Source organism: Pezoporus occidentalis, unplaced genomic scaffold (genome assembly GCF_034315485.1).
Source record: "Pezoporus occidentalis ecotype Australia unplaced genomic scaffold, CSIRO_AGI_Poc_V1 ctg108, whole genome shotgun sequence".
Classification (NCBI taxonomy): Eukaryota; Metazoa; Chordata; class Aves; order Psittaciformes; family Psittacidae; genus Pezoporus; species Pezoporus occidentalis.
In genome coordinates, this window is record NW_026912865.1 from 578101 (window position 1) to 602727 (window position 24627).

At 38.6% G+C, this 24627-nt stretch overlaps 1 protein-coding gene across 5 annotated transcripts in view; it reads left to right on the plus strand.

Annotated features, from left to right (window-relative positions):
* The window catches only part of AKAP6 (A-kinase anchoring protein 6), a 279971-nt gene that overhangs the window by 86089 nt on the left and 169255 nt on the right, over positions 1–24627 (plus strand). For all 5 annotated transcript variants that reach the window (XM_062623049.1, XM_062623078.1, XM_062623054.1 and 2 more), the window contains one exon: positions 3281–5062. In XM_062623049.1, coding sequence (XP_062479033.1) covers positions 3281–5062 — 1782 coding nt within the window. The remainder of the gene's footprint in view (positions 1–3280; positions 5063–24627) is intronic.

Sequence of the window (24627 nt, forward strand, 5' to 3'; positions counted from 1 at the left end):
ACAAAGAATTCTATTTTGGAATTCACTGCTGTAAGACACTTAGAAGTGGAAAGAAGTTCAAATAATAAATGTGAAAACTAAGCAAAGTTCAGAGGAATTATAGCCTCCTGATGAGGAAGTCCCTATGCTGCTCACCGGTAGAAGCTGGGAGTGTGGGTAGAAATGCTGTGTGCGGAAGGGACATGTATGTATACCTATGTCTTACAGCTTAGGTAGCAGAAAAAGATTAGAACTGATGTAGAAACAGGATGCTGGGCTAGATGGAAATTTGATCTGAACTGGTAGAGCAAATACTATTCTGTAGTCCATGAACCTATGATTTCACAAATATGTTTGGATTCTTCCTTAAGTCAGCTGTCTTCTGCGTAGTTCTGAAGAGCAGCTTTGACTGCTAGCGTTAACCGAGGAGCTCTGTGGAAGAAGTGACCTGCCAAGGTTTCTTTCGTGTTCAGTGAGACAGTCTGATCTTGTTAGTATTCACTACTCTCAGTTCACAGACTGCACAGTCAGTCACAGCTCAGCAGTCCCACCTGGGCTATATTTAGACTGTAGCCATAACACACAGCAATATGCACAAGCTAGCTGCACCACAATCAAAGATCAGGATTATCACTAGTAAGGTAGCTACCAAAACTTGAAAGTGTACAGCTCAGGCTGTAGTGGCTTGGTTAGAGACCCAGCCCATTAACTGATCAGGCAGTAGCTGTGCTTTTGGCTATCTCAGCAGTGCCATAGTGAATAAGATGCCAGCAGGAAAGGCCACAAAAAGTTTTACGGCTTGGAGGAAATAGAGAAACCAGTAAGGCAAGCTGCCTGCCACAATGGAGATGTTAAGAAAATACTTTTGAAAATAAAAAACTTAGTAGAGTTAAGAACTTGAAGAACCAGTTCTCCTTCCGGAATTACCCAGAGACAGATCAGAGAGAAAGAAAAAAAATAGTTCTGTGTCGCCAGAGTTCTGTGCAGCTGAACCTAACCTGTGAAATTTATTTCACAATTGATAGAGCCAGGATATAGGGAAAGGGTCTGTACAAGACTATGTTAAAGTACAGTGAATCGTGATGTTCTCAGACAGTTGGTAAAGTCAAAAAAGAAATATCTTATAAATTAGCTCATTTGAAGGAATAAAAAAATGCACAATCATGCAAATTTAAATATAAATACAAGAAGGTATTAAAAAAATAACCTACAGACAGGAAACATTACTATGTGAAAAGGGACAAATTTTTTGAATTAAGATATTCCTATTGGAAGCCACGCAAATAACTAAATGTAGTATTTTTCTGAAATAAAAATAACAATAAAACCATGGTAATACTAGCATTAAATAATGCTTCTCCGAAGCACACATTTAAGAGGCTGTTTGGAAAATCACCAAGTAAGATGGTTTAATGCATGTGATTGTAAAGTTTATTAATGTTACTAAACACTTTTTTAAGAGACAAAGGAATGGAGATAATTACTCAGGAGAAATGAAGGCCCTTAGGGCCTTGGAAAAGCTTTTGATTTAGATACAGTTTTACTGTTTCTAATATTTTCCTGAGATTAGAGGGAAAATACAGCTGTAATACTGATCATTGTTTAGTCAGTATTTTCTTAATAAATGCAGACCCAAAATATAAATTTGACAGATTTATAGAAACTTCCCCCCCTAATTCTAGAGTATTGAAAATGTACGATTTCTGGCATAGGTTCTACATCTGGATAGGTTGGTGCTAAATAAAAGATATTTTCAATATCCAAGATTATGCTTGATAGATATCATTCTAATCAATCTTTTCTATAAATAATATTTTTAGATGGAGGTTTTTGGTATTTTTACTTTGAGTAATGCAAGTAGTATGGACATAGTACAGGGCTCAAACATTATGTGGTTATAGAAGATGTCAAACAATAGCCATCTTTATTGAGACTATTGTTCAGATCAAAATCCAATTGTTGTGAGATGAAGAGATTATGAGGTTATAGACCTTTTTTCAGGTATGATGCTTAGGGTCCTTAAACTATAGATTTAGGCAGTGTAGTGATACATGTAGTTCCAGAGAATAATTCAGGCAAGAACCTATTGTGGATACTCCAGAGTTTGCTTTCAAAAACTCCTTTATGAAAATCAAACCTTGGAAGAAAGACCAGTATAGTGATTTAAGCATCTAAAGTTAGAATTGTAAAACATGAGTTCCTGTCCTTTATGACTTTTTTAATGTAGTTTTTGTAAGCATTTGGGCTAATGTTGACTTTTTTATTTTAAATTATGCCTTTCGTATTCTTTTGTCCAGTTGGCACACCATGCCAATTTTTCTTATTCTAGATAGCTTCACAAAGTTACTTAAGTTGAACACTAGTGTAAATAAGAACATACATTTTTTTTCAGAATCGTTTGACCCTATATTCAAGTTTCTAATTATGTGCTAGGATCATGAAATAGGTGTTAGAACATTAAATCATCTCTTAAAAATATGCTTATAAACTGTTGACTGAACATAATTGTGATTGTTATATATACGGGCTGCTTTTGGATCTTAATGTAGTCAGATTTTTTTAGTGTCCTTCAAATAAGTCACCAAAATATTTATAAACAAATTCAGCTTTGATCTTAAAATCTCATCTGCCACCTGAGATGGTCTCCTCTGGATATGTCTGTGTTTCTGAGACTGGAGGACTTCCATTGAGAAGATGCTGACAAGGAGACATGGCAGGCCAGAGGTTTAGGATCACCAGCTATAGTTTCTTTTCCTTGAGCTGTTCTCCATTTGTGCTCCAAATATCCAGCAGATAAATCCGTAGTTGATAATACCTGGAAAAAAATACATTGGCAATCAACTGAAAGATTGTAGAGAAGCACGGATTTCTGAGAACACAAGATTAACAAGGTGGACTCAGCAGTCTCCAAGTTTCCCTCCCTCCTGTTTGAGGAATTTAACACATGAAATAGTACGAGTCTTCAGTATGGAATTTCTAAATCCCTCCTTCAGAGGGAGGGTAAGTAGAACTGAGAGCAGAATTTGAGGAGAATATCAGCACAAAAGTAAGTTGCTATTTTTTATGTAACTTCGTGTACCAGACTGAAACTAAACATTTTTCAGTTTCCTAAGAATTTTAATTCCCAAATACTTCAGAATTGTACGCTTATCCACAGGGTACTGCAAAACCAGACAGGTCAATGATGAATGCTTTTCTAGGTGTTAGGCAGTGAAACATAAAGCTGATAGTTCATTACTTTGTGTGTGCTGTATATGAAAATTAATCTTCTAAAAAAGCACCATTTCTTTGTGTGTTTCAGGACCGTCTTGACTCTTTAACTGAAGTTGATGATTCTGGACAGTTGACCATCAAATGTTCTCAAAATTATTTGTCACTGGATTGTGGTATTACTGCATTTGAACTATCTGACTACAGTCCTAGTGAGGATTTGCTTGGTGCTCTGGATGATATGACCTCCAGCCAAGGGAAAGCAAAATCATTTGAATCCTGGAACTACAGTGAGATGGATAAGGACTTTCCAGGACTTATCAGAAGTGTGGGTTTACTTGCAGTAGCAACTGATTCCATTGCTGCCCAATGCAATGAAGCATTAAATGAGAAAGAAACCCATGTACCTCTTTCAGCAGAAGATGGAGAAGAAAATAAAGACAGAAAAGCACCACGTGAGCTTTCACTAGTATCTTCTGTGAACTCCTCTCTTTCTGAAGGACCTTGCTCTGAAGATGGTGTTTTACCTGCTGACGGCAAATCAGTTTCCACATTAAAGAAAACAGAATGTAATTTTCCACAGCATACCAATGAAAAAGTCAAATATTCTCACTGTGAAAACTCAACTCCTAAGAGGTCCATAAGAGACTGCTTTAATTATAACGAAGACTCCCCTACACAGCCTACATTGCCAAAAAGAGGTCTGTTTCTGAAAGATGATGTGTTTAAAGATTATATGGAAGCCAATGATTTAAAAAGACAAATCTCTCAGATAGTTAAAAATGAAATGAGTAGAAGTACCCCCTCATTGTTAGATCCACCAGACAGGTCCAAGCTTTGCCTAGCTTTACAGTCACCCTACAGTAACAGTCCATCTGCAGTTAGTCACTCATATGACTGCTTAAATACAATAGGTGATAGAAACCTTGAGTACACAATAAATAATCACTTTAAGGACAGTCCCGTAAGTCTAGGAAAATCTGCTTTCTACAGCTGTAAAGAAAAATCAAAGCACAAGAAGTCTCATGACGCTCCAGATAAAGTGAAAGTTGGCGGAGCACCTGGAGGTATGTGTAAAACTGCTCCATCAATCCAAGTCAAAAAAAGAGGACGTTCTTCTCTACAGAATGGAATTACTTCTCATAACTTGCAGTCTTTGGAGGTGACAGAAACAGATTCTTCTTCATCATCAGATTCTTGTAACCAGAGAGCCCCAAATGGACAATCACAAGGTAAAACTGAGCCTTTTAGTTCACCAACATGTAGCCAAAAGAGTTCTTCCTCAGCTGGTTCTGAGCTTGCCAATTCGTCACCTCTACTGAGAAAAAAGAATAATAAAAGCTCCTCCTCAACACACATCTATACCCAAAAAAGCAGTAAAGATGGTGAGGTCTGGTATGGATCTGATGAATATTTAGCACTTCCTTCACATCTCAAACAGACTGAAGTATTAGCTTTAAAACTAGAAAATCTGACAAAGTTGCTTCCCCAAAAGCCTAGAAGAGAAACCATTCAAAACATTGATGACTGGGAGCTGTCAGAAATGAATTCAGATTCAGAAATATATCCAACATACCAAACAAAAAAGCACAAAAAAGTGGGTAGAATTTCACCAAGCTCATCAAGTGATATAGTATCCTCCTTAGGTGACAGCATTGAATCTGGGCCTCTCAGTGATATTCTCTCTGATGAAGATCTTTGTATGCCTGTATCTTGCATTAAAAAATACATTGAAGAAAAGTCAGAAAGGACTGCTGTTACTGAGCCCACTGAAAATGAGACTTCTGCCTCAAATAAATCAGCTTTAATTCATCAACTGATGCAAGATATACAGCATCAAGAGAATTATGAAAGCATATGGGAAAAAATTGAGGTAAGCCAATACTCCTGTGTTCTTCTGATGTGCTCTTGATAAGCCTATATATGGAAATAGAGCTGTGGGCAGGGGTGGAGTTGCTTTCTTGTTTTCTTTTCATGATGAAAAAAGCCTCATCTAGTGGGTACTAGAAGCAGAGAACAGCAGTGATCATTGCAATTATAACAGACTGAAGTTATCTTTAACTATACAGAATTTGCCTGCATTATTTTACTTACACCAATACTTTTAAACTTCACAAAACATTATTTTATTGGGAGAGTTTCTCTTTGCCAAGATCAGGTCCATGATAAGTTATTTTTTTGGATGAAGTGAAAAAAAGGAAAAAAATGAAAATTAGGGATCTCTGTTATATGATTCTGGAATAAGAACTATCTGCAACAGCTGGCTGCAGATGTGAGCATCCGCTTCATCTCCACACCCATCCTCTCCTCATCTCTTCTGAAGAGTGGATTGAGCTTGTGACAGCAATTAAAGGTAGTTTGCTGCTCTTTGGCCGGAGTAAACCCTTCTAGCTAGTGATTACAGCTGCTGCTCTTGGACTGCAATTTCTCAGTGTTCCTCATTGTGAAGTATGTTTGGGAAACATTGATCATAGAGTTTGAAAATAATCTTATGAAGTATGTTGTGCAAGGGACTCAGAGTATAAGATGAGCTTTAAACAGAAAGAAAACCAGATGCAAAGCACGCTGCTAGGAAGATAGATAGCTCAGTGATCCATGCCCTTAAAAGCAGCACACAAGAAAGCTGCAGATTTATTTCATGCAAAAGATGTATGCTAGCTATGCTAAGTGGCTTGAAAATGTGCTTCTTGAATGGTGAATAAAAAATAATCAAGAGAAAATTTTTGCAATGTTTTGCAAAGCAGTTATAATATTTTAAAGAAATATAAAGTTTTCCTAAACTGCTTGTTTACCAGTTTTTCCATTGCCACTAGTAATTATATCTTCTGCTTGTAAGATTTGTAAAGAACCAATTTTTCAATACAGGTGTTCTTACTGAGGTAAATCCTGCCTCAGTAACTTTGTGGTGTCTTGCTGAGGTATTTTATTTGGACATACGTAATAGAAAAATAGAAAATTCCTCCCTTATGTGGTGTTATGAATACTGTAAGTGAACTGTAACTAAAAATGCCATCCCTGTGTCACAATTAAGTTCTTTCTTTTGTTAGATCTTCTGTTCCAAGTAGAGTATCGGAAGTGTATCATTGCTTCTTTAATTATTGCCATTTTGCATTTATGTTAATTCTGTTTTTAATAAGAATTCTCCCGCTCAGAGGGCTTTCCTAATTGCAATAATACATGTCTTAGCAATGATTTAATACTACTACATTTGTTTAGTCGGAGCTTTGTTTTAAAGTCAGTTTGAAATAAGAACTTAGTTTAGGACACAAAAGGCATACTTATGCCTATTTGAAATCCTGCTGAAAATGCCTACCCTAACCTATTTTATTTATTCAGATTGTAAAACAAACCTAAAACAGCTCAACCTTTTATTTTGGGATAATAGCAGCCTAGAAAAAGCTGATTTTGAGCAGCTTCAAAATCATGGAGAGGCATGTTTTAGCTAGGTAATAGGGATTCAGTATTTTGTTATGATGGGAATAATTTTGAATTAGTGTATATCTGGTAATATGTTGATATTAAGAGATTTTTTTAATATATGCTGAAGTATTTCTTGAAGCTTTATTCATTTCTGACTTATATAAAATATACTTTTTCATACTTAAAAAGTATGTGGATGTCTTTGCATGGGTATTATCATGTTGTCAATCTGTCTACATACAAACACAATTCTGTTTGACTGGACCATTTGCTGTTGGATAGGATCACTTTTTTGCTTTGCAATAAATATTGCATATTTTTGCATATTTTGCCTTGCACTTCAGCTAATTCTTCGGCACATGCTGCTTCTGCCTTTGATGCTGGGCATCTCCATTCCAGGGTGCATAACAATTTCTGTGGCAGTTCCTTGTATGTTTCGGAAGTTGCTTTTTGGAGTTAAATCTGAGAACAAGTGATACCAAAGTATGAATGTTCCACTTACTCTTAGAGTTCAGCTTTTAGTAGCTACCCTAAATGAATTTTTATAATGCAGATTAAACTCTGTAGCTTCTATTATACTGATTGAAGGTGAAAAGATACAATATCATTCTCACTGGTAAAGTCAATAGAGTTCTCTGCTGTAAAATGGCCTATTGCCACTTCTCGTATGTAACACTAGGATTCCATCAGTCTCAGAATGCTTTAAGGTTTACTATCTGTAACAAAATTAAGTTTTCCTTAAACTCATACTAATAATGGATCTCTCACTCCCCCCCTCCCCTATTTTTATGTGCAAACTGAGAAATTAAAATTAAAAACTGATCATGGGCTGATCTAACAAAAATGCATTTTCAATCATAAAATAATAATAATAAATCTTCTTCATGCAGTTTTATCTCCTTCTCTAGAAAGCAATACTAGATTGACTATACTGGCCTCCTTGTGTTGTAATCTGTGGTCACTGATAATCCTGTCTACTTGATTTTTGAGGGCACTATTACAAATGGTACAAGTGTGACCATTTGTCAGACACGCCATTTAAATGAAGATGTGTTTGCCTGGCAGGCCTTAGTTGTATGGAGAAAATTGCTGGATTTTTTTCTGGTTATACAGACTTGCAGCTTGTTTTAAAGCATGCTTCATTTCTATGAGAGGCAGCTGAATTTGTTTTGCAAGAAATATTTTGGTTTCTATCGATCCCATCTTTTTAGCTCCTTGCATTTAATGAATTTGCTCTCAACTCCAATGGCTTTGTGTTTTGTCTGAGGAACTCAGTCAGTCTTGGCATTGGATAGTCACCTTCTCGACATGTTAAGGAAATAAAATAATGCTGCTCTTCATGTTTTTCTGCTGTGGGTTAGAGCATGCCCTAGGGATCCTACAGCAGAGAGCTGGGTAAAATATTCTGCTGCCTTCCAGGACCCAGTCAGGGACTCTCTCACACTTGTGCATCCATTTGTCCGCTCTGAACCCAAGATCCCCCAGTGGAGCAGAGATTAAAGACAGCTTTTCCAAATTATTGGGGTAACGGAAATAATTTTCCTGTCAAGGAGGAACTATAGATTGAAGCAGTCTACAAAGCAGAGTGAAATATTAGAGCTAAACTTGTAAGTGTGATGAATAACTTGTGTGCTTGGGTAGTAAAGATTTGCATTTTCAGAGGGTATTCACAAAAGTTGACTAAAGGTGGGTAACCAGTAGGTTTTTGCAAATGGTTGATGGGCGTGTTGGAGCAAGTTTATACTGGAGATGTCACTGGGAGTTCACTGAGCAGTGGAGAGCCAGTTGGTTAGAAAATGTCTGCAGAACTGACACAAAGGGGAAATAATTTGTGTTGTTTAGATTGAAAGGAGAAACTGTCGCTCCTAGGCAGAGAATGGACTGATAACACACCAGTGCAGTTAAGGCAGAAGCTGGATTGCTTTAGGGGAAGCAAAGTTTATTTTGTTTGGAGGTGATTTTCATCACTGGGGGGAAAAGCATGCGTAGAAGACAAATGAAGTTTGGGCTATGGGGCTAAGGTACTGAAAAATTAATATGAACTGATAATGCTGATGGGGCTTGCTAACAAATTAAAAACACAGAACTGAAATCAGTAATGACAGAACAGGTTGACAAAGCAAAGATGATTAACAGGGAACAGGACTGGTTTATTCTGGATTACCAGATAAAGGATTTTTAAAGTGGTGTAGTGCTCCCCTCAGCCCTTTTGTTTTCAGTAACTCAGTAACAGTGCTTGTAACTGACCCTTCTAAGATAAATGGATTGCGTATTTTTCCTGATAGAGTGCTTGCCAAAATTTGTTCATCTCTGAAGCTTACTTATATTGCTTCATACAATTTAGATTGAAATACTGCTCTTGGTAGATGACCAGTTTATAAAAAAAATAAGTGAAAGAGGTATCAGATCCAGAAATTCCTTGGCAACTACAGTTTTCTCAGCAGTCTTGCTGCTTTGTAGAGCATAATTGAAATGCCACTTCACATTTTGTACTGAGAGTCAAGCTTGTGCTCTGTTGCTCTGAGTCTGAGGATACTCCCCTGCTTTGAAAGGCCACCCCTCAGTTTTCAAGTTGGTTAAACTTAATAGCAGTAATGTATACATACGAACTCTCACTTTCACTCAGAAAAATGCTTCTTTACTAGAAGATGATATTGCAATACAGTGAACCTTCTATTCCTTCAAAACACTTAGTTCCTGAGAGTTTGCTTGCATTTTAAACAGCTCCTCCAAGTACAATCACTTTTCTTTGGCATTTGCTTTACCACAAATTGTCTTAGCAAATTTGTCACCAGCAATCTTTGCAAAGCCAGCAACTTCTATGTAAGCTGTGCAAATTCTGAATTTGTAACTTTACATCTAAAACTCATTGCCTGAATTATGTTTCCTTAATGAAACACATCTATTCTGGAATATATGCTTGTTCAGAATGGTTTGAATTTCCAGCATTAAAGACCTCAGAATGATTTGACAGTGAGCAGTTTTAGATCAGGGATTTTTTACATTATTTGGCAAGTCATTCCAAATAACTCGGGGGGGGGGGGGGAGGAGAAGAGAAAGAAAAAATCTGTTCACAAACAGTTTTAGTAGCATTGATTTGAGGGTATGTCTTTACTAGTATTTAGGACTGATTGCAGAGGATATGTCTACATCCAATGTTTGGCTCACATCTAATGTGATACGTTTATCTGCAAAAAGCCTCACAATTTGTTCTCGCGTACATAGTTGGATGCCATACCTCACCTCAGGGATAGCTACTAACAGCTTAGATAAACCAAGGAACAGCTGCTTTTGCACACGTGATTCTGTGAGCCCTCCTATTCTAATGCTGTCACTCAGATCAGCCTTAAGTGACCATTGGCTTTAGAACCTAGAGTCATGTCTTAATCATCAGTATCACAGTTTAGCCACAAGCCTGTACCAGACCCATCCAGATTATTGATTTGTGAACTGGAAACTTTCTAGAATATGGTCAATGATTATTTCTTACATTCTGGATCTATTCTAATAGGCAAAAGAGTGCAACAGTGCTTAAGGTGGAGGAAGGAAGCAATAAGATTGCAAAGAGATGGACTTCTTGCTCTCACTGTACCAAAGGACAGGCTCGGAGGTGAGCAGTGGGTGCCTGCTGACCTACCTGTAAAGCCAGTAGAAGCTCCAGATTTAAAAGCGACAAGTTGATAACTTGGAGAACTAATCAGCATTGACTTTAAAGTAATCTTAGGATTTACTCCTTTCTATCAATGCAGAGACATTCTTTATTGTCTGGGATAGTTCAGTGCTTCCAATTCTCTCACAGAAAGGCACTCAGAAACCACTGAAGTAAGTTTGGAAGCCTTCTCTGATGGCACTAGCTTTCAAAACACAGACAGAAAGAGTCAAATTGCTATTGGGAATTTACTTCAGGGTGTGTGGTGGTTTAATAGGAATCTTTTCGGGTTGGTCAGAACTTAATTCTTTATAACTGCTGCCTTATGGGGGCAGGTACTGTGATGACGGTTAGTTGTTCGTGAAGAGTTTGAGGTAACTTCTGAGCTACCCTGTTAACTCGTTACCGTATTGATTTTAGGGCTCCTTGAAGTGCCACCATTATTAAAGAGAAAACTATTGAATTTAAAAGTGTGGTTTCTGATATTCCTGTAAATAGGGAGGGGTGAGAGACAATGCTCATTGCCTTATACTTTCATAAGTATATGCCTTTCCCAGTGTTTTAAGGTCTAGCTGTTCTGTTACACAATATACTTCAGCTCTCGGTTACTCATGTTTTATGTATCGTCTGTGAGGAAGTACACGATATTCCAGAAAGATACAGTACACAAAAATCACTATGTACTATTCTAAATATTTAATTATTTAAATAATACATTGCTATGAATTTCCACCTAAATCAAATTCCAGTCTATCTACTGTCGTTCATGCATCATTGCCTTAAAATGTGTACATGCTGGAGATGAGTCAGAGCAAGAGAAGTGTTCAAGAGTCTAGAGAGGATTAACCTGAAAAAAAAGACGAAGTCCACTTATGTAAGATTATTGCATAACTTCTCAAAATGTGTTCATATCTTTTTCTTCTTGTGTATCTCTATATATTTTGACAGCAACTGGTTTTTGATCCTTCATCCTTTCCAGTATGTTATAATCCGGAATGAAACGTTAAACCGTGCTGACTCTTAAATCATAGTTGTCATCATTAGGCATCAGAATGAATACAATTTGTGGTAAACATGGACAAGAAACTCTCACAGGGTTGTTTCAGGCTGTCTATATGCTTATGCAGGCATTTGAAAGTTATCTTGAAAGCGACTGGAAAGGCAAAAAATTGTTTTCTTGCTCTTGCTTTAGGTTTTAGAGCAGAAATTATAAACTGATCAAAACAGCTGAGCTGTCCTTAGCAAATCAAACTGGAATCTTAGCTGAATATTCCTTTATTAACAAAGACTTATTTTTGAATACTGATTCTCATGTGGGTCAAGTAAGGTTACCTGATCAAGAGCTAGATTTTCCTCTGGTTTGCTTTGGACAGTGATTGGAATCTCTCCAGGATGGCAGAGGGAGAACCAGCAAGCAGATTTTAGGTAGCAGACAGTGTAGATGTTCAAGTCACAGTAACTTAACATTACTAATTGATTTTTCCCTGCTGATGCCAGCATTTGACTTAATTAATATTTCTTCATTGTGCTGTATAAGATTAAAGACACACAGGGTAATTCAAAATGTGAATACTTCTGCACTATTAGCCACTGAATTATAGCAGCTACAGTAAAATTGGCTCAGGTAGACCCAAACTAGGTCAACCTCATCTATATACATTGCAGTCAAATCTTCTACAGCACCGCTGAGGTACAGAAAACCAGAAAAAAATAGCAGATATGTTAGAAATAGTGAAGCTTCAGGGGTTAAAAATAAAGAATAAGAAGACAAAAGAAAAAAAAAACCAAAACACCACAGATTGCTTTTATTTTATTCTGGAAGCATATCTAAATTTTGGTGTGCAAAATTAAGTCACAGTTAGGCTCCAAAGAGGGTGTAAAGGAGTGTTCACTAGAGACCACTGAAAAAAGAAACTATCTAAAAGGAAGGGAGATGAATTAGGAAGCAAAAGAAAATCAGTTAATGAGGAAATAATAGTGACAGGGTTTCTTTGGAGGCTGCAGGTGAACAAGAACAGCGTGCATAACAGGAGGTTAAATTAGGAAAGCAGAGGAATAATAATGGAGTAAAGAGGTGATGAATTTTAATCTCTCCTTGCTGTCGCCATATTTAGTGAATAGTGGCAATCACCATTTTCCCTGTTTTTAAACTCAGAAATCTTAGCTGCAAAACAAGTTCATAGGTCAAAGAATTATAATACCTCTTGTGAGGTGACAGGCTTAGCCTCTTCTAGCGAATTACCCTTGAATAATAGGAAATGCTGAATTAAACTTTCTGATTTTGAGGGGGAATTGTGGTCATTATATCTTAAGTCATGTCAACGATATAGCAGAGGTCAATATATTTAGCAGTTACAATAAGGAAGCATTTGTTCTGTTTAGTAAAAAGTGATTTTTCCTTTCTTTTGGGAAACTTTTAGATGTGGTGATGTATCGCCCTCTTGAGTCCATAGCTTGTTACTGCACCTTTTTACAGAGTTTCTCATTTCCTGCTCAAATGAACGAGACTTACGTAACTTTATAAATGTAGTTGTTGGAAAGTCAGAGATTAAATAAAACATAGCTATAATCTTTCCTCCCTATGAATATATTTTTGCTTTAGTGTAGTCTCCACAACTTTTTTCGGCTACTTACTTTATTCCAACAAATTTAATGTTGGAATATTGTTCTAAGTTTAAAAAGTAAAGGCATGTGTATTCCAATTATTAAACTTTTAAAAAGTATAACCTGTCCGTGCATTTCTACAGATTTTGTGACATATTAAAAAAACCCAAAACCTATCCTCCACAAAAAAATCTAATGGCTATCTCCCTGCAAATATAACTGTGATTTTAATTATTGTTTAGAGAAGTATAGTTGTATTATTTAAACAAGCAGTGTTTAATCCTGCTTCGTGGCCATCAGGTCAAGAATATAGTGGCTTTATTCCTTTCTTAGCTTTACTGGCTAACTTACTGAATAGGTCATGTAACGAATAATGAATTTAGTTTTTAATTAAAAGGCACTAAAATCCTGTGGAATGAATTTTGTGCTGTTGGGTAAAGGTATACAATTTGGCTGTTTTCATTCTTTTAACAGGATTTTTTCTCTGATTGGGAAAAGGTAAATTTTTCAGAAGTCCAAAAAATCTCTGTTCAGTTGACGTCATGGCACTGGGCCACTCTTTTCAGGCTACAGGAGCAACCAAGGTGTATGTATATCATGTGCAGCTTTTCAAGGAATTAAATGCTGGGGAAGGATCAATTATGAGATCAAAGAGTAAACAAATGTTGGGAACACTTAGGGGAGGTGCCAGCATGGCTCCCATTGAGTATTCTCCAGTGCTGCCCAGCATGTGGGCAAGGTAGCAGCTGACCATCGGCTGGAAATAACAACTGCACAAGGGCGTTCCACCTCCTGTCTGCTGCCTGAAGCCCAAATACTCAGGGTATGCAAACCAAGGAATGGTGGCCAGCCATAGCTGTCTTTTTCAGAGCAGAATAAAGCTGTATACTAATATATTGCAGAGGCCATTATATGGAAAAAATGCGAATGAGGACTAGTTTATCTTTTTGTTGCCATTCAGCTAATTATGAATACATATATTAGCTGTAAAACAATCTGAAAATAAGGTGTGTTGCCAACTCAACATATAAAATAATTACATGAAGAGTCAGTACAGTACTTCCAAGTACCCTTACATCACTGTAAGTTGCTTCAACATCAGTAGTTACATTGGCAGCATTTTTTGAAAAAGGGCATCAGAAAACCAGCCTCGCTGAAAATTAAGACACTGATTACAGACTCACATTATCGACAGAGTGCAGATCAAGGTTGATTAATAACAAACATTTTGTACGGAAAGAAAGGGGACAGCTCTGAACAGCTGATTTGATTTTAGGCTTATTTGTAGAATAAAAAATAAATTTGCACTTAGGAGCAACAGGTCCTGACCTAATGTCTACATTTTCTATTCTAGCTTAGAGCTGTTCAGAGTGGAGAAAAAAACAGAAATTTGGGACTGTGAAACAAATGTGAATATACTGCAGCATCATGCCACAGGACATAGCAACTCATTTTGGTGCCTGGTATTTCTACCAAAAGACAGGCCTCTCCCCTGTGTTGTGCTCAGGGTTCCTCCAGAATCCAGACACTCATTCCAGCTGCTGCTGCAGAGTTAACTGTCTGGGAGTCACTGGCACCATTTTTCCCAGCTCAGGCAGATTTATTTGCTGTTCTTGTTTTTCCCTGGCTACAAATTTCTGGAGACATTGCGTTCATATCTCAGTCCCTGTTTTACTGGCTGAGTGAAATGACTATGTGACCTAAAAGCATTCATGTCTTTTAGCTGATCTTTAGATATGGCAAATCTTTGACTTAGCATCATATGAGGGCAAAACCTAAAAAGGCCTCAATTTAGGATATTTTATGCCATGTTACATAAGAGAAATTTTAAACTTATCCTGATGTTTTGGGCACCTATATTTATTCTCCAGCTGCTGCTTAGGCCTCTTGGATTTTATGTAGAGAAGAAATGACTGGAAAAAAAGTTACTTTAAGAATAGTGAGAGTTTCTGTGAGACATGACCAATAACAGGCATTGCTTTTTGAGGATAGATATATTTTCAGAAACAGCATGTTCAATGCTAGTAGTACAATGAACTTCAAAGACCAGACTTGAATGATCATTCAGAAGTTTGTCCATTGCACAACTCACTCACAACATAACAGTTGCTGACTGTTCTGCTATTAACTCTAAGAACTTTTGCATTCCTGTTTTATTCCCAATGACCCAAAGAACATAACTGCATTTTGTTTTGTTTTTTTTTTTTTTAAATTAACAAAAAGAACTGTCTTGTCCTTTGCTTATATTTCCTCCTCCTCTCTTTTTCTCCCTGCTTATGCCCCATTTCCTTATTGTCTGTTCTTCCTTTCTGTGTCATTTTCAGAGCTATTGGTAACCTTAAACTCCCGGGTTTTCCATTTCTGCTGCTTATACTCATCACTCCACAGATTCAACACTGTTCCCTAGGGAACTTTTTCCCAGTAACCTTAAAATTTTACACAGACTAGGGAGGAGTGCTAGAAACTTGTGAATACAGATTTATACTGAAGTGGTTTTCTGGCAAAAGCCAGTAAGTAAATACTTACTTCTAGCCATCACTTCTGATTAGAACATCGGAAAATACTTCTTTAACCAATGTATCTCTGTCTGCATAACCCAGTGGCAACAGAACTTACTCGTGTAGGAGTGGTGGGGTTTTTGTCAATATTGCTTTCACTTGTTAGCGAGGACGCTTTAGCTAGCTTGCGCGGTGGTGTTTTTCAGGCAGTATAAATTGCCTCCACAAGAGGGCTTGCCCAGGCTGTGCTCCAGCAAGCGTGCTCTTTCCAAGGCCAGGCTGCAGCTCTGTCTTTGCCACTGCTGGCACTGTGGCCTGACAAGGAACGTGAACAATTTGAAATAGTGCCTCAACCCCCCTAATATTCAAATTAGTACATATGATAACTGAGGGGGCAGATAGTTTTGTCATCTAAAATGTGAAGGCATATGTAACAGTTTTCCATACAAAGAAGGAAGGATATGCTGATTTTCTTACTTGGCTCCCAGGAGTGCTTTGAATATCACGCCACTTTTGAGATACAGCACTGGCCTCCTGTATTTTCTGAACCTGAACTCTGTCCTCACCGGAATGAATGCAGGAGGCCTAAAAATTTATCTGGCTTTGCTTGTTTCAGCGTTACATCTCCAGTAGGAAGCGTGGCCTCCTAAGTATGAGAAGAGATCAGCAGCCATTTTGTATGACTGGCACTATTGTCATTAGAGCAGATGGCATCTCTGGAGGTTTACAACCAATCCATATTGCTGTTAAGTTCATACCAGATGATTCTTTAAATGATGGATGAGACGGCCTTTCTTTTCCCTTCTCTCCACTAGTTGCCTCTACTCTTGAACCCATGCAAAATCAGAGTGTCACTGGCCTTTCCTATGCTGCTATGGGACATTCATATGCTTAGCTGCCTTGGCCTCAGGGCTACATGGATTTTTCTCCCCAGCAGCCCACAGATTTTGCTTCTGTGGTTCTAGGTGTTCAGTGATTCTTCAAACGGCTGGGGGAAATGTTAACTAGTGGTGTTGGAAGCTTGTCTGCTAAGAATATATGCCTCAGGAACATAGTTTAGGAAGCATTTGGCATACTTTTCCTGTATCCCTCTTTGCCCCACAATCTGCTGATACTAAGAATATCCTTTTTAGATCCTATACATTACAAATAGCAGTGGAGGCCTTGCTACAATTGTTTTAAATAGAATGTAGATCTTCACCTTGAGCACCAGGTGAGAAAAGGCATAAAGAAAGAATTACGTTTGTGGCCTCATGGAAAGGCTTAAGTCAACTACAGAGATACATTTAGGAATTATTTCTTAATATTCAGATGAGCGTAACCTGTTCTTTGTCTAGAAGCAGAAATAAAGTCAACAGTCACATGGAGGCAATGAACTTTTTGTTGCACAGTCAGGTTTACTGTCTTTAAACATAGTTGTTTTTAATGGATTGAAAAATAACACTTTGCATGTTTCACTGTATCATGCTATTTAAGCCTGTCCTACCTGGCTTTTTTATCTAGAAGGCTTTAGGAATCTGAGAACTTCTTAAAAATCTTTTCTGCCAGTCCTACTCTAGTCAGAACTCAGTACGGAAAAGCGCTTAAAAATGTTAGCAAATCTGTTCATTTAGTAGTGGACCAAAAGGTCCACAAAAATTAAGACTACCCTATCACCAGCTTTTAGGGATAAAGCTAGAACGGAGTTAATTTGTAGTGTTTTCCAAGGCTTCTAAGGAGTGTGCTCTGCTGTTCTCACTGTTTCAAGACTAGAAGTACTCTCAGCTCTCCAGTGAAACGTCCCTGAGAATTTGAGATATGTCTGACTGACTTTGCTTGAGATAACTTTATATTTCTGTATATTAATCCTTCTTGTTTTCCAGCATCAGAATGCATCCTGGGGACTTCAAAACGAGGAAAAGTCATAAGCCAGTGACCATCCTGTGCTACCATTTTCTATTCTGTAACCATATAAATCATGACCAATTATACAGATGTCCATTAGGGAAAATATATTCAGGAGTCATTTCTAATTGTGTGTGTGGTAGGTAGTTGGGTACAAAGCCTAGAAGGGCACTCGTGAAGGATTTGTTTAATTTAGCAGTCTTAAAAATGCTTAACTAAACATTATATAGCAGAAGATGAAGATGTGGCTTTACACACATGTCCACTAAGAAAAGTGTTTAATTATCATTTCCCTGTTTGGAAGGAACATTGAAGTTGCCCATTTCCATAGGCTGGGGTTATTGAGTATATGTGGTACTTATTTAGCAGAAAGCTGCCAAGTTATATTTCTGAAGTGTTTTGTAAATGAATGTATCCTGAACTGCATATGAAGTATTGTCATCCTACTGGTGTGTTTGGTCAGTTGCATGTTTCTGTGAGGTCACTGTCTGCCACAGAATCTTGGCAATATCACATAAAGAATATTTTTTATTGTGGCATCTTGGTTCCTTGGGGATCCCCAACATCTGTACTGCTAATGGTTTTATTGTTGCCTCGGGGTCTAACTCCAATTAAATTGACCATGGCAGTTTGTTGCAGCCTCATCCTCTTGAGTACCTGTATTCTTTGACTTACCTTTGCCTGTGAAGAAAGCACACTTTTATCCTTTTGAAAATAAAGTCCATGGGCAGGAATGTGTTCCTCCTGAGACTAATATGCAAGTCCTTTTGTGGTTAGACAAAGGGTTTTCTTAATGCATTCTGTGATAGAAGTGCCCTTAGAGCCAGCCCATCTGTGTACACAGACCCCTCTGTGAACTCAGTCTTTTTGTAAATCGGGAACAAACTTTACAACACTGTCTGCTTGCAACAAAATTGGACATTCATTTTTAAGCACACAGCCTCATAACCAATTCTTTTAAGAAGAGAACTCCCTTTGTGTAATAAAAGGGAAGGTGGAGAGAAAAAAGGTCAGGGGTAGTGATTTAACAAGCACTGTTGTGTTGTGTTTCCACACCAAGGTTTGTGGAATACAGTAGACTTTCTACTGTCACTCTTAGCTACCATGGCAGATGATTTTTAATATATTTGAATGTAATAGTTTGGCATGTGTCTTTTATTCCAGTTTTAATCTTAGTCCCTGTCATCAGAAGGGCTTTGTACTTTTACAAATGCAACACCCAGAAGTGCCTTTAAGTATAAGCCAGCATACATGTTAAATTGACATGTTAGACTAATAACTGAGTGGTGTTAACACTGCACAGTTTAAAATTACGAGCCAGAAAGGTATTAAAATATTTTGCTACCTGTGTGACGTAGGCACAGTAAACCTGGGATTTTTTTCAGAAAAAGTAAACCCAAAATTTGGTCTAGGCCTAGTGCCATAAAACTGTCCATAATGGTGTTAACTGGGTTCAGTAGCATTCTTTGTGTTTTATGGTATAATTTTGGCAATGTTAATGCAAGTTTCTGTGCAAATATCCAAATTCCCCATCTAAAGGAATTTCATACCAAAAATATACTAAAACAGTCTAAGATACTGCTTATTTTTGTGTACCAAAAAAAGGTTGTGTCAATATAGTGAAAATTCCATGGATTTGTTTTTTGTTTTTTTTTTTTTTTTTTTGTCTTTTTTTTTTTTTAAATTTGGTAACCACAAATGTGCTATCTCTTAGGCTAAAACTTAAATTACAGAACTGGGCTTTAGTCTGTTACCATTCTAAACGTGGTCTAATAAAAGCTGGATTTGCAAAGTGATAGCTGCAGCTGAGATGGAAACTTCCTCCTTTCCTGTTCCATTCAATTAATGAAAGCTGAACTTCAAAGTTTAAATGAGATCATTTGAAGTGCTAAAATTATTGACCACCAGAACTGTTTACTTTCCTGTGTGACTGAAAAAAAAAAAAAGAGAGCTTGTAATGTAAAAGTAAAATTAAACCTAAACCGCTGAAATGAGGTTAGGAAACTTTAAAAGTTCCAGTGCAAGAAGTGGTGTTAGCTTAGCTGAGAGTTATTTATGCATATTTTAAGTGACTCACTTGATAGGCATTTTTTTCATGACTGTGACAGTAAAAGCTTTTCTGGGTGGTCCTAATCATGTGCTCCTCAGAAAATTGCAATCCAATGAGAATATGTCTGAGCAACACCCCTGACAGTCAAAGAGAATAATGCACAGATATAATCAGGGACTGGAGCCTTTCTACAGTATCACAAGCACTTATGTTGTTTTAATGAGTTTTGTAGCTATTATCAGAAGATTTTAAGTTGGTCACCTGCTTGTTATTTTGCTGACAGCCCATGTATCTCCTCAGCTCTACTTTGTCCTTTATTGACCATGAGCATTGGCTGTGCCACCAACCCTAGGGGACCATGTAGCTAGGGTCATGGGGTACTAAAATTTCTTTGACTGACTCATTTGGTGTCAGTAAGCATCAGCCTCAGGTCTGCTGCTCCAAACTAGGAAGTGAGAAGTTAATTGATGTCTATTTCTAAAGGAGGTTGGCCTTTGGACAGAGATGGGGTGAGCCTCTGAAATTCAAAGGGAAAGCACGGGAAGAGACTGTGGAAGCTGGAGACACACAGGGAGTGATGGGTGACACAGGCTCATCTTGGGCTGTGCCAAAGAGCAGTAGTGGGGTGCAGGTTGTGAGCAGTGAGGTGTAATGCATAGGTGTCATTACTAGGGAGGAATATACAAATAGAATCCAGCAAAACAGGAAAAGGAATGGACTCAGGCACAAAATGCTTGGGATGCCAAAGATTGCCTATTTCTGTGTTCATTTTAAGTATTTAATTTTTCTGACACACACTTGGGACAGGCAGAACACACGCAGTCCTGTTAAATGTAATGAATTGCATGTGAGACTTGTTCATCTGAGCACCTCTGCAGGCCTTGCCGCCATGCTCCAGGGTTTCTTGTACTGGCAGCATACCACCACAGCTGTTCTCCAGCTCTGTTATCCCACATGCCAAAAAGCAACCAGGCTGCCTAACCCAAGAGGCTTTCATCAGATGTACTGGATGTAGGGAGCCCTGCAGCCCTGTGCAACAGCTGGGGATCTGTATCTTTTGTATGCCCTTATATTTAACAGCACAAAGGTGGGAGGCAAACTTCCAGGTACATCCTTTCGCAGCCTGATACCCATGCATCCCTTTGGCCTATGAGCTGATTCATCCCTGCCCTTTTTAGATGACTCATAAAAGAATTCTCATGTCTTATGATTCAAAAAATTTTAGTGTTCTGGTCATTAATGAAGAAGTCTCAGGTTATTTAGTTAAATACCATCAAATTTACTTTTAATTCTTCAGTTAATTCATTTGTTCGTTAGTTCTCTAGAACAATTGAATGAAGTATATTTTCATTCTAGAAGACACCAAAGCAGACACATTGAGTTACAACTTTCCCCCCTCCCCATCACTTGTCTTTTTCATTCTTATCCATTCAGAGCAAATCGAATTAGGCTGCAAAAAATAACTTTGTACATGCCAAATTTCAAATGAAGCCAGTTTTGCTCTAGCTTTGTTCAAGGATATGTGATTAGAACTTCCTTCTTCCTCCAAGGAAAATCTGTAGAGTTGCCATGAAACAAAATGGAAAGCTGAAATTTTTAAAAAGGAATCTTTAAAAATGTTATGTGTGGTGTATGGGAACAGCTTTATCATTATTTGCAAACTTTACCACAGAAGTTGCTACAAATCATCCAACAAAAATCCAGAAACATTTGTTTCTGTACTAAGCAGCATAGGATAAGAGTAGCTTTATGCTGTGTCATTTAGGGGCTTGAGTTTCTTAGTAACAGCTAGCTTGCTAGCACAATACAAAGCTATTGCATCTGTAAAACTGAACACAGCTGGTAAAAAAAAATGGATTGTACTGGTGCTCCTTTTTGTCTTCTGTTCTGTTCCTTTCTTTTCTCTCTGAGGAATTCTTGTACAGTAACTTTCAGCTTCAATGTGGCTGACTATGGGTTTTCAACTTCCAAAAAGTTTTGATAAAAAATACAATAGTTTAATTACCCATTACCAAAGCATGAGTTGGGTAGATTTTACAGTATTTTCATTATAACTGCAGTACAGTCTAGAACAGACCCTTACCTAGTGTAAGCCAGCATACTTCCTCTAAAGTTTATACCTGTTGAAACTTTCCGACTTTAAGAATGATAAAGAAAAATAATTATCTACAGAATGAAAAATATAAGTTCAAACTAAAAAAGCATAAAGGTAAGAAGTGTTTAGGAAGGGATGTAAAGTGGTTACATGGGGATTTTATAAAATTAAGAAAAAAAAAACAAAAATTCCTTTCTTGCTTAAAATTTGTCATCCTGTAAATTTATTTATTTCACTAAGTTCTGGATTTGGATTTAAGATTGCATATTAAGCCTATTCCTTGGTATTGATATAATTTACGTTATAATCTGGTTTTGCAAAGCACAGTTTAATGCCCTGTCAGAGTCTCACAATAGATTTCTGTAAGATTTTTTCCTTATTTTTTAGAACTTGTTTTGTCTAAAGCTTTTATTTGGAATGTGTATTCTTGGAAATATGCTAGATGGTGATAAAAGCAACTGTTGTAATGCTGTTTGTGTCCCTGAGTACATGAACATCATTAACTGTGGTCCGTTCCAACTAACTCTGCCATCTTGATTACACAGAAATGGCTCAGTGTTGGTCAATCTGCAGAAGGGCAGCAGCCCCTCTGTCAGAGATGGGTTATGTTTTGGACTTGCCCTTTGTTATGAGACTTGAGGAGATTAAGGACCTGGATTTATATTTGTGGCAGGGCTACATGGATCACAGATACTGCAGATGCTCCTTCTCTAAGCACAACAGAACAGGCAGTCAGGTCAGCAGAGCAGAACCTTTTGTACCAGGTCTTGATTACAGCTTGTGGTGAGAGCTGGCCAGGATTTAAAAGCCTGTAGGTAACTATGCCTTGATAAAAAGTCAAAGGCAAGTAAGGAGAGTTCAGCATCAGGAACAAAAACTATTGCTTGTTTGTAACTCCCGAGCCACTATGGGGGTTATGCTTGTACAGGTTTCAGTTCCTAACCTGGAGCTGCCTCCAGGGCAGGGATGAGTCATGAAGGTCGTGGCTGGGCAATAAAGGTGGCTCCTTCCTGCTCTCTGGCATCAGGCCTGTAAGTCTATCCTGAAATAAACAGGATGGGCTTAGGCACTGTTGAGACAGAACCGCACCAAGCACGGGACGTTGTTCTGATCACTAGGTGGTAAAGAATGAAGCAGGAACCGCACTACTATAACGGAATCTTACGCAGAATTGGAGGTAACCGCGGTTTCCCGTTGCGCGCGGCTCCGGACGCAGCGGAGCGTTCCACCGGCGGTTCCGCGCAGCCGGAGCTCTGCTGCCCTTGCTCGCCCACCGACGGCCTCCTGACGCGCCGGCATGGCGCCGGCAGATGGCGCTGTGGGCCCAGGCACGGCGCGCGGGCGGGCGGGCGGCGCTCCCTCCTCCGGCGGCCCGATGCTGCCCCGTCTTCCCGTCCCATCCATTCCCTTTCTTTTCCCTCTGCTGTTTTCGGTTTCTACAGATTTGCGCTTTTGAATAGGTTCAATAAAATTTTATTGCCGTCATTTGAAAAATACGAGGGTTATTGAGATTTGTGCTACCTGGCGGGATGTAACCCACCGGGGCTGGCTGCAACCGGTGCTCCCCTCTGCCATAGGGCTCCCCTTGGCCACCGTGTCCCCAGCCCTGATCCTGAGGTCCTGTGGCACTAGTTCTGTAAGCATTACCTCTTTTATCTCAGATAACTTGTCTCATCACCGTTCCGTAGGATGCTGTATCTATTTACATTTTCCCCAGTTCCCCAAAGTAGCCCCCAGGTGTTGCCTGTGCCCTGCTGGCGCCTGCTATGCCCACAGCCCACCTCATCGGTGAGGCTAGGTGTGAGTGCCAGGCTGCTGCAGCTTGCTGAGTTTCTAAGCACCAGTGTGAAGTAAGACTTTAAAACACAGGCACGTTATGTGAGGGGTCAGAGTAACTCACTCGCTAGTAGTTGCTTTTCATACTGGTGTAAGCCTTTTGAAGGCATACAGACAGCAAGTACTGCAGGCAGATGTTATACGTGTCTGTCTCCGTAAAATACATGACGCATATACAAGAGAGAGCCTTTCTTCATTTTTTTTTGTGCTTACCATATCACCTTGTCTCTCAAGGACAGCGCATTGCTAAAATGCAGGCAGAGATTTATTGGAGGGGCTACAAGGACTTTACTCCTCCTGCTCCTCTCCCCCTCAGCTCATGTCTACCACTACTCTGCCAGTCTGGCATCTTTTATGCGCCGGTGTAAGCTTGAAGAAAGTAAGCAACTGAGCCAGGGGAACATGTTGCCCCTGCTCTGTTCCACGATTTGATGTGGGAAACATAGCCCTTGGGGCACGGTCTGCTGGGGGAGAGGGGATGTAGCTAACTTCACTACTTGCCCAGGGTGGAGGCATGTCGTCTCAGTTGCCGTATCGCCTGGGTTGTTTTTCCTATCTTTCTTCCCTCTTTCTGGAATGTTCTGATAAATAGTCTACAACAAAACATGCAAATTAGAGTTTTCTTCGTTGTAATGCTTTGAGATATAGTGAATTCCATGAGCAGAGATGGAAAATAGCCTCCTCATCCTGAGGGCTCACGGGGAATGATGTAAAAACCGTAAGAATAATTAAAACAAAGTCTTCAGAGTGCCTCAGTGAGGGCTGTCATGCCTGCGGTATGCATTAGAGTATCCTGCCAGAGGCTAGCTTTGGTTCAAAGGCACCGTCACTTCATCTGGAAGACAGGAGCCGATTATTCGACCCTACTTCATGGCACAGTGTTGGGCCATAATGATGACTCTGCTACCATGAATTTTGAAGGAAAGGTGGCTCTGCTTGGTCTGGATTATCACCATTGCACTTTGCGCAACACAGCTGTACACTAACTGCTCAAAATCCTGTTTCTGTCTTGTTTAGAATTTCAGTTTCATGTGCCACTTTGGAGAAGGAGATTTAGGCTCCCGAGTCACTTAGGAATCTTTAAAAGTTTTATGCTTAGCTTGCTTTTAGCTATCTGAATGGATTAATAATTAGCAGAAATCATTCCATAAATGTAGCAGTGAGAGTAAGATACTGAGTGGGTATACCAAGTTGTTGTCCAACTGGAAATTAAAATTCTTGCCATGCTGTGAAGTTCATAGTTAATAACTAGTAATATAACAAGTATTAGACCTAACTTAATCTAGTCTTGTGATACTTGTAATATAGATGGACATTCCTCTTCAGAGATAATTGTCAGGGTGCTTATAAACATCACGGTCAGTTTATTCCATTTACTCTTTTGCTTTGCAGTGGATAAGAC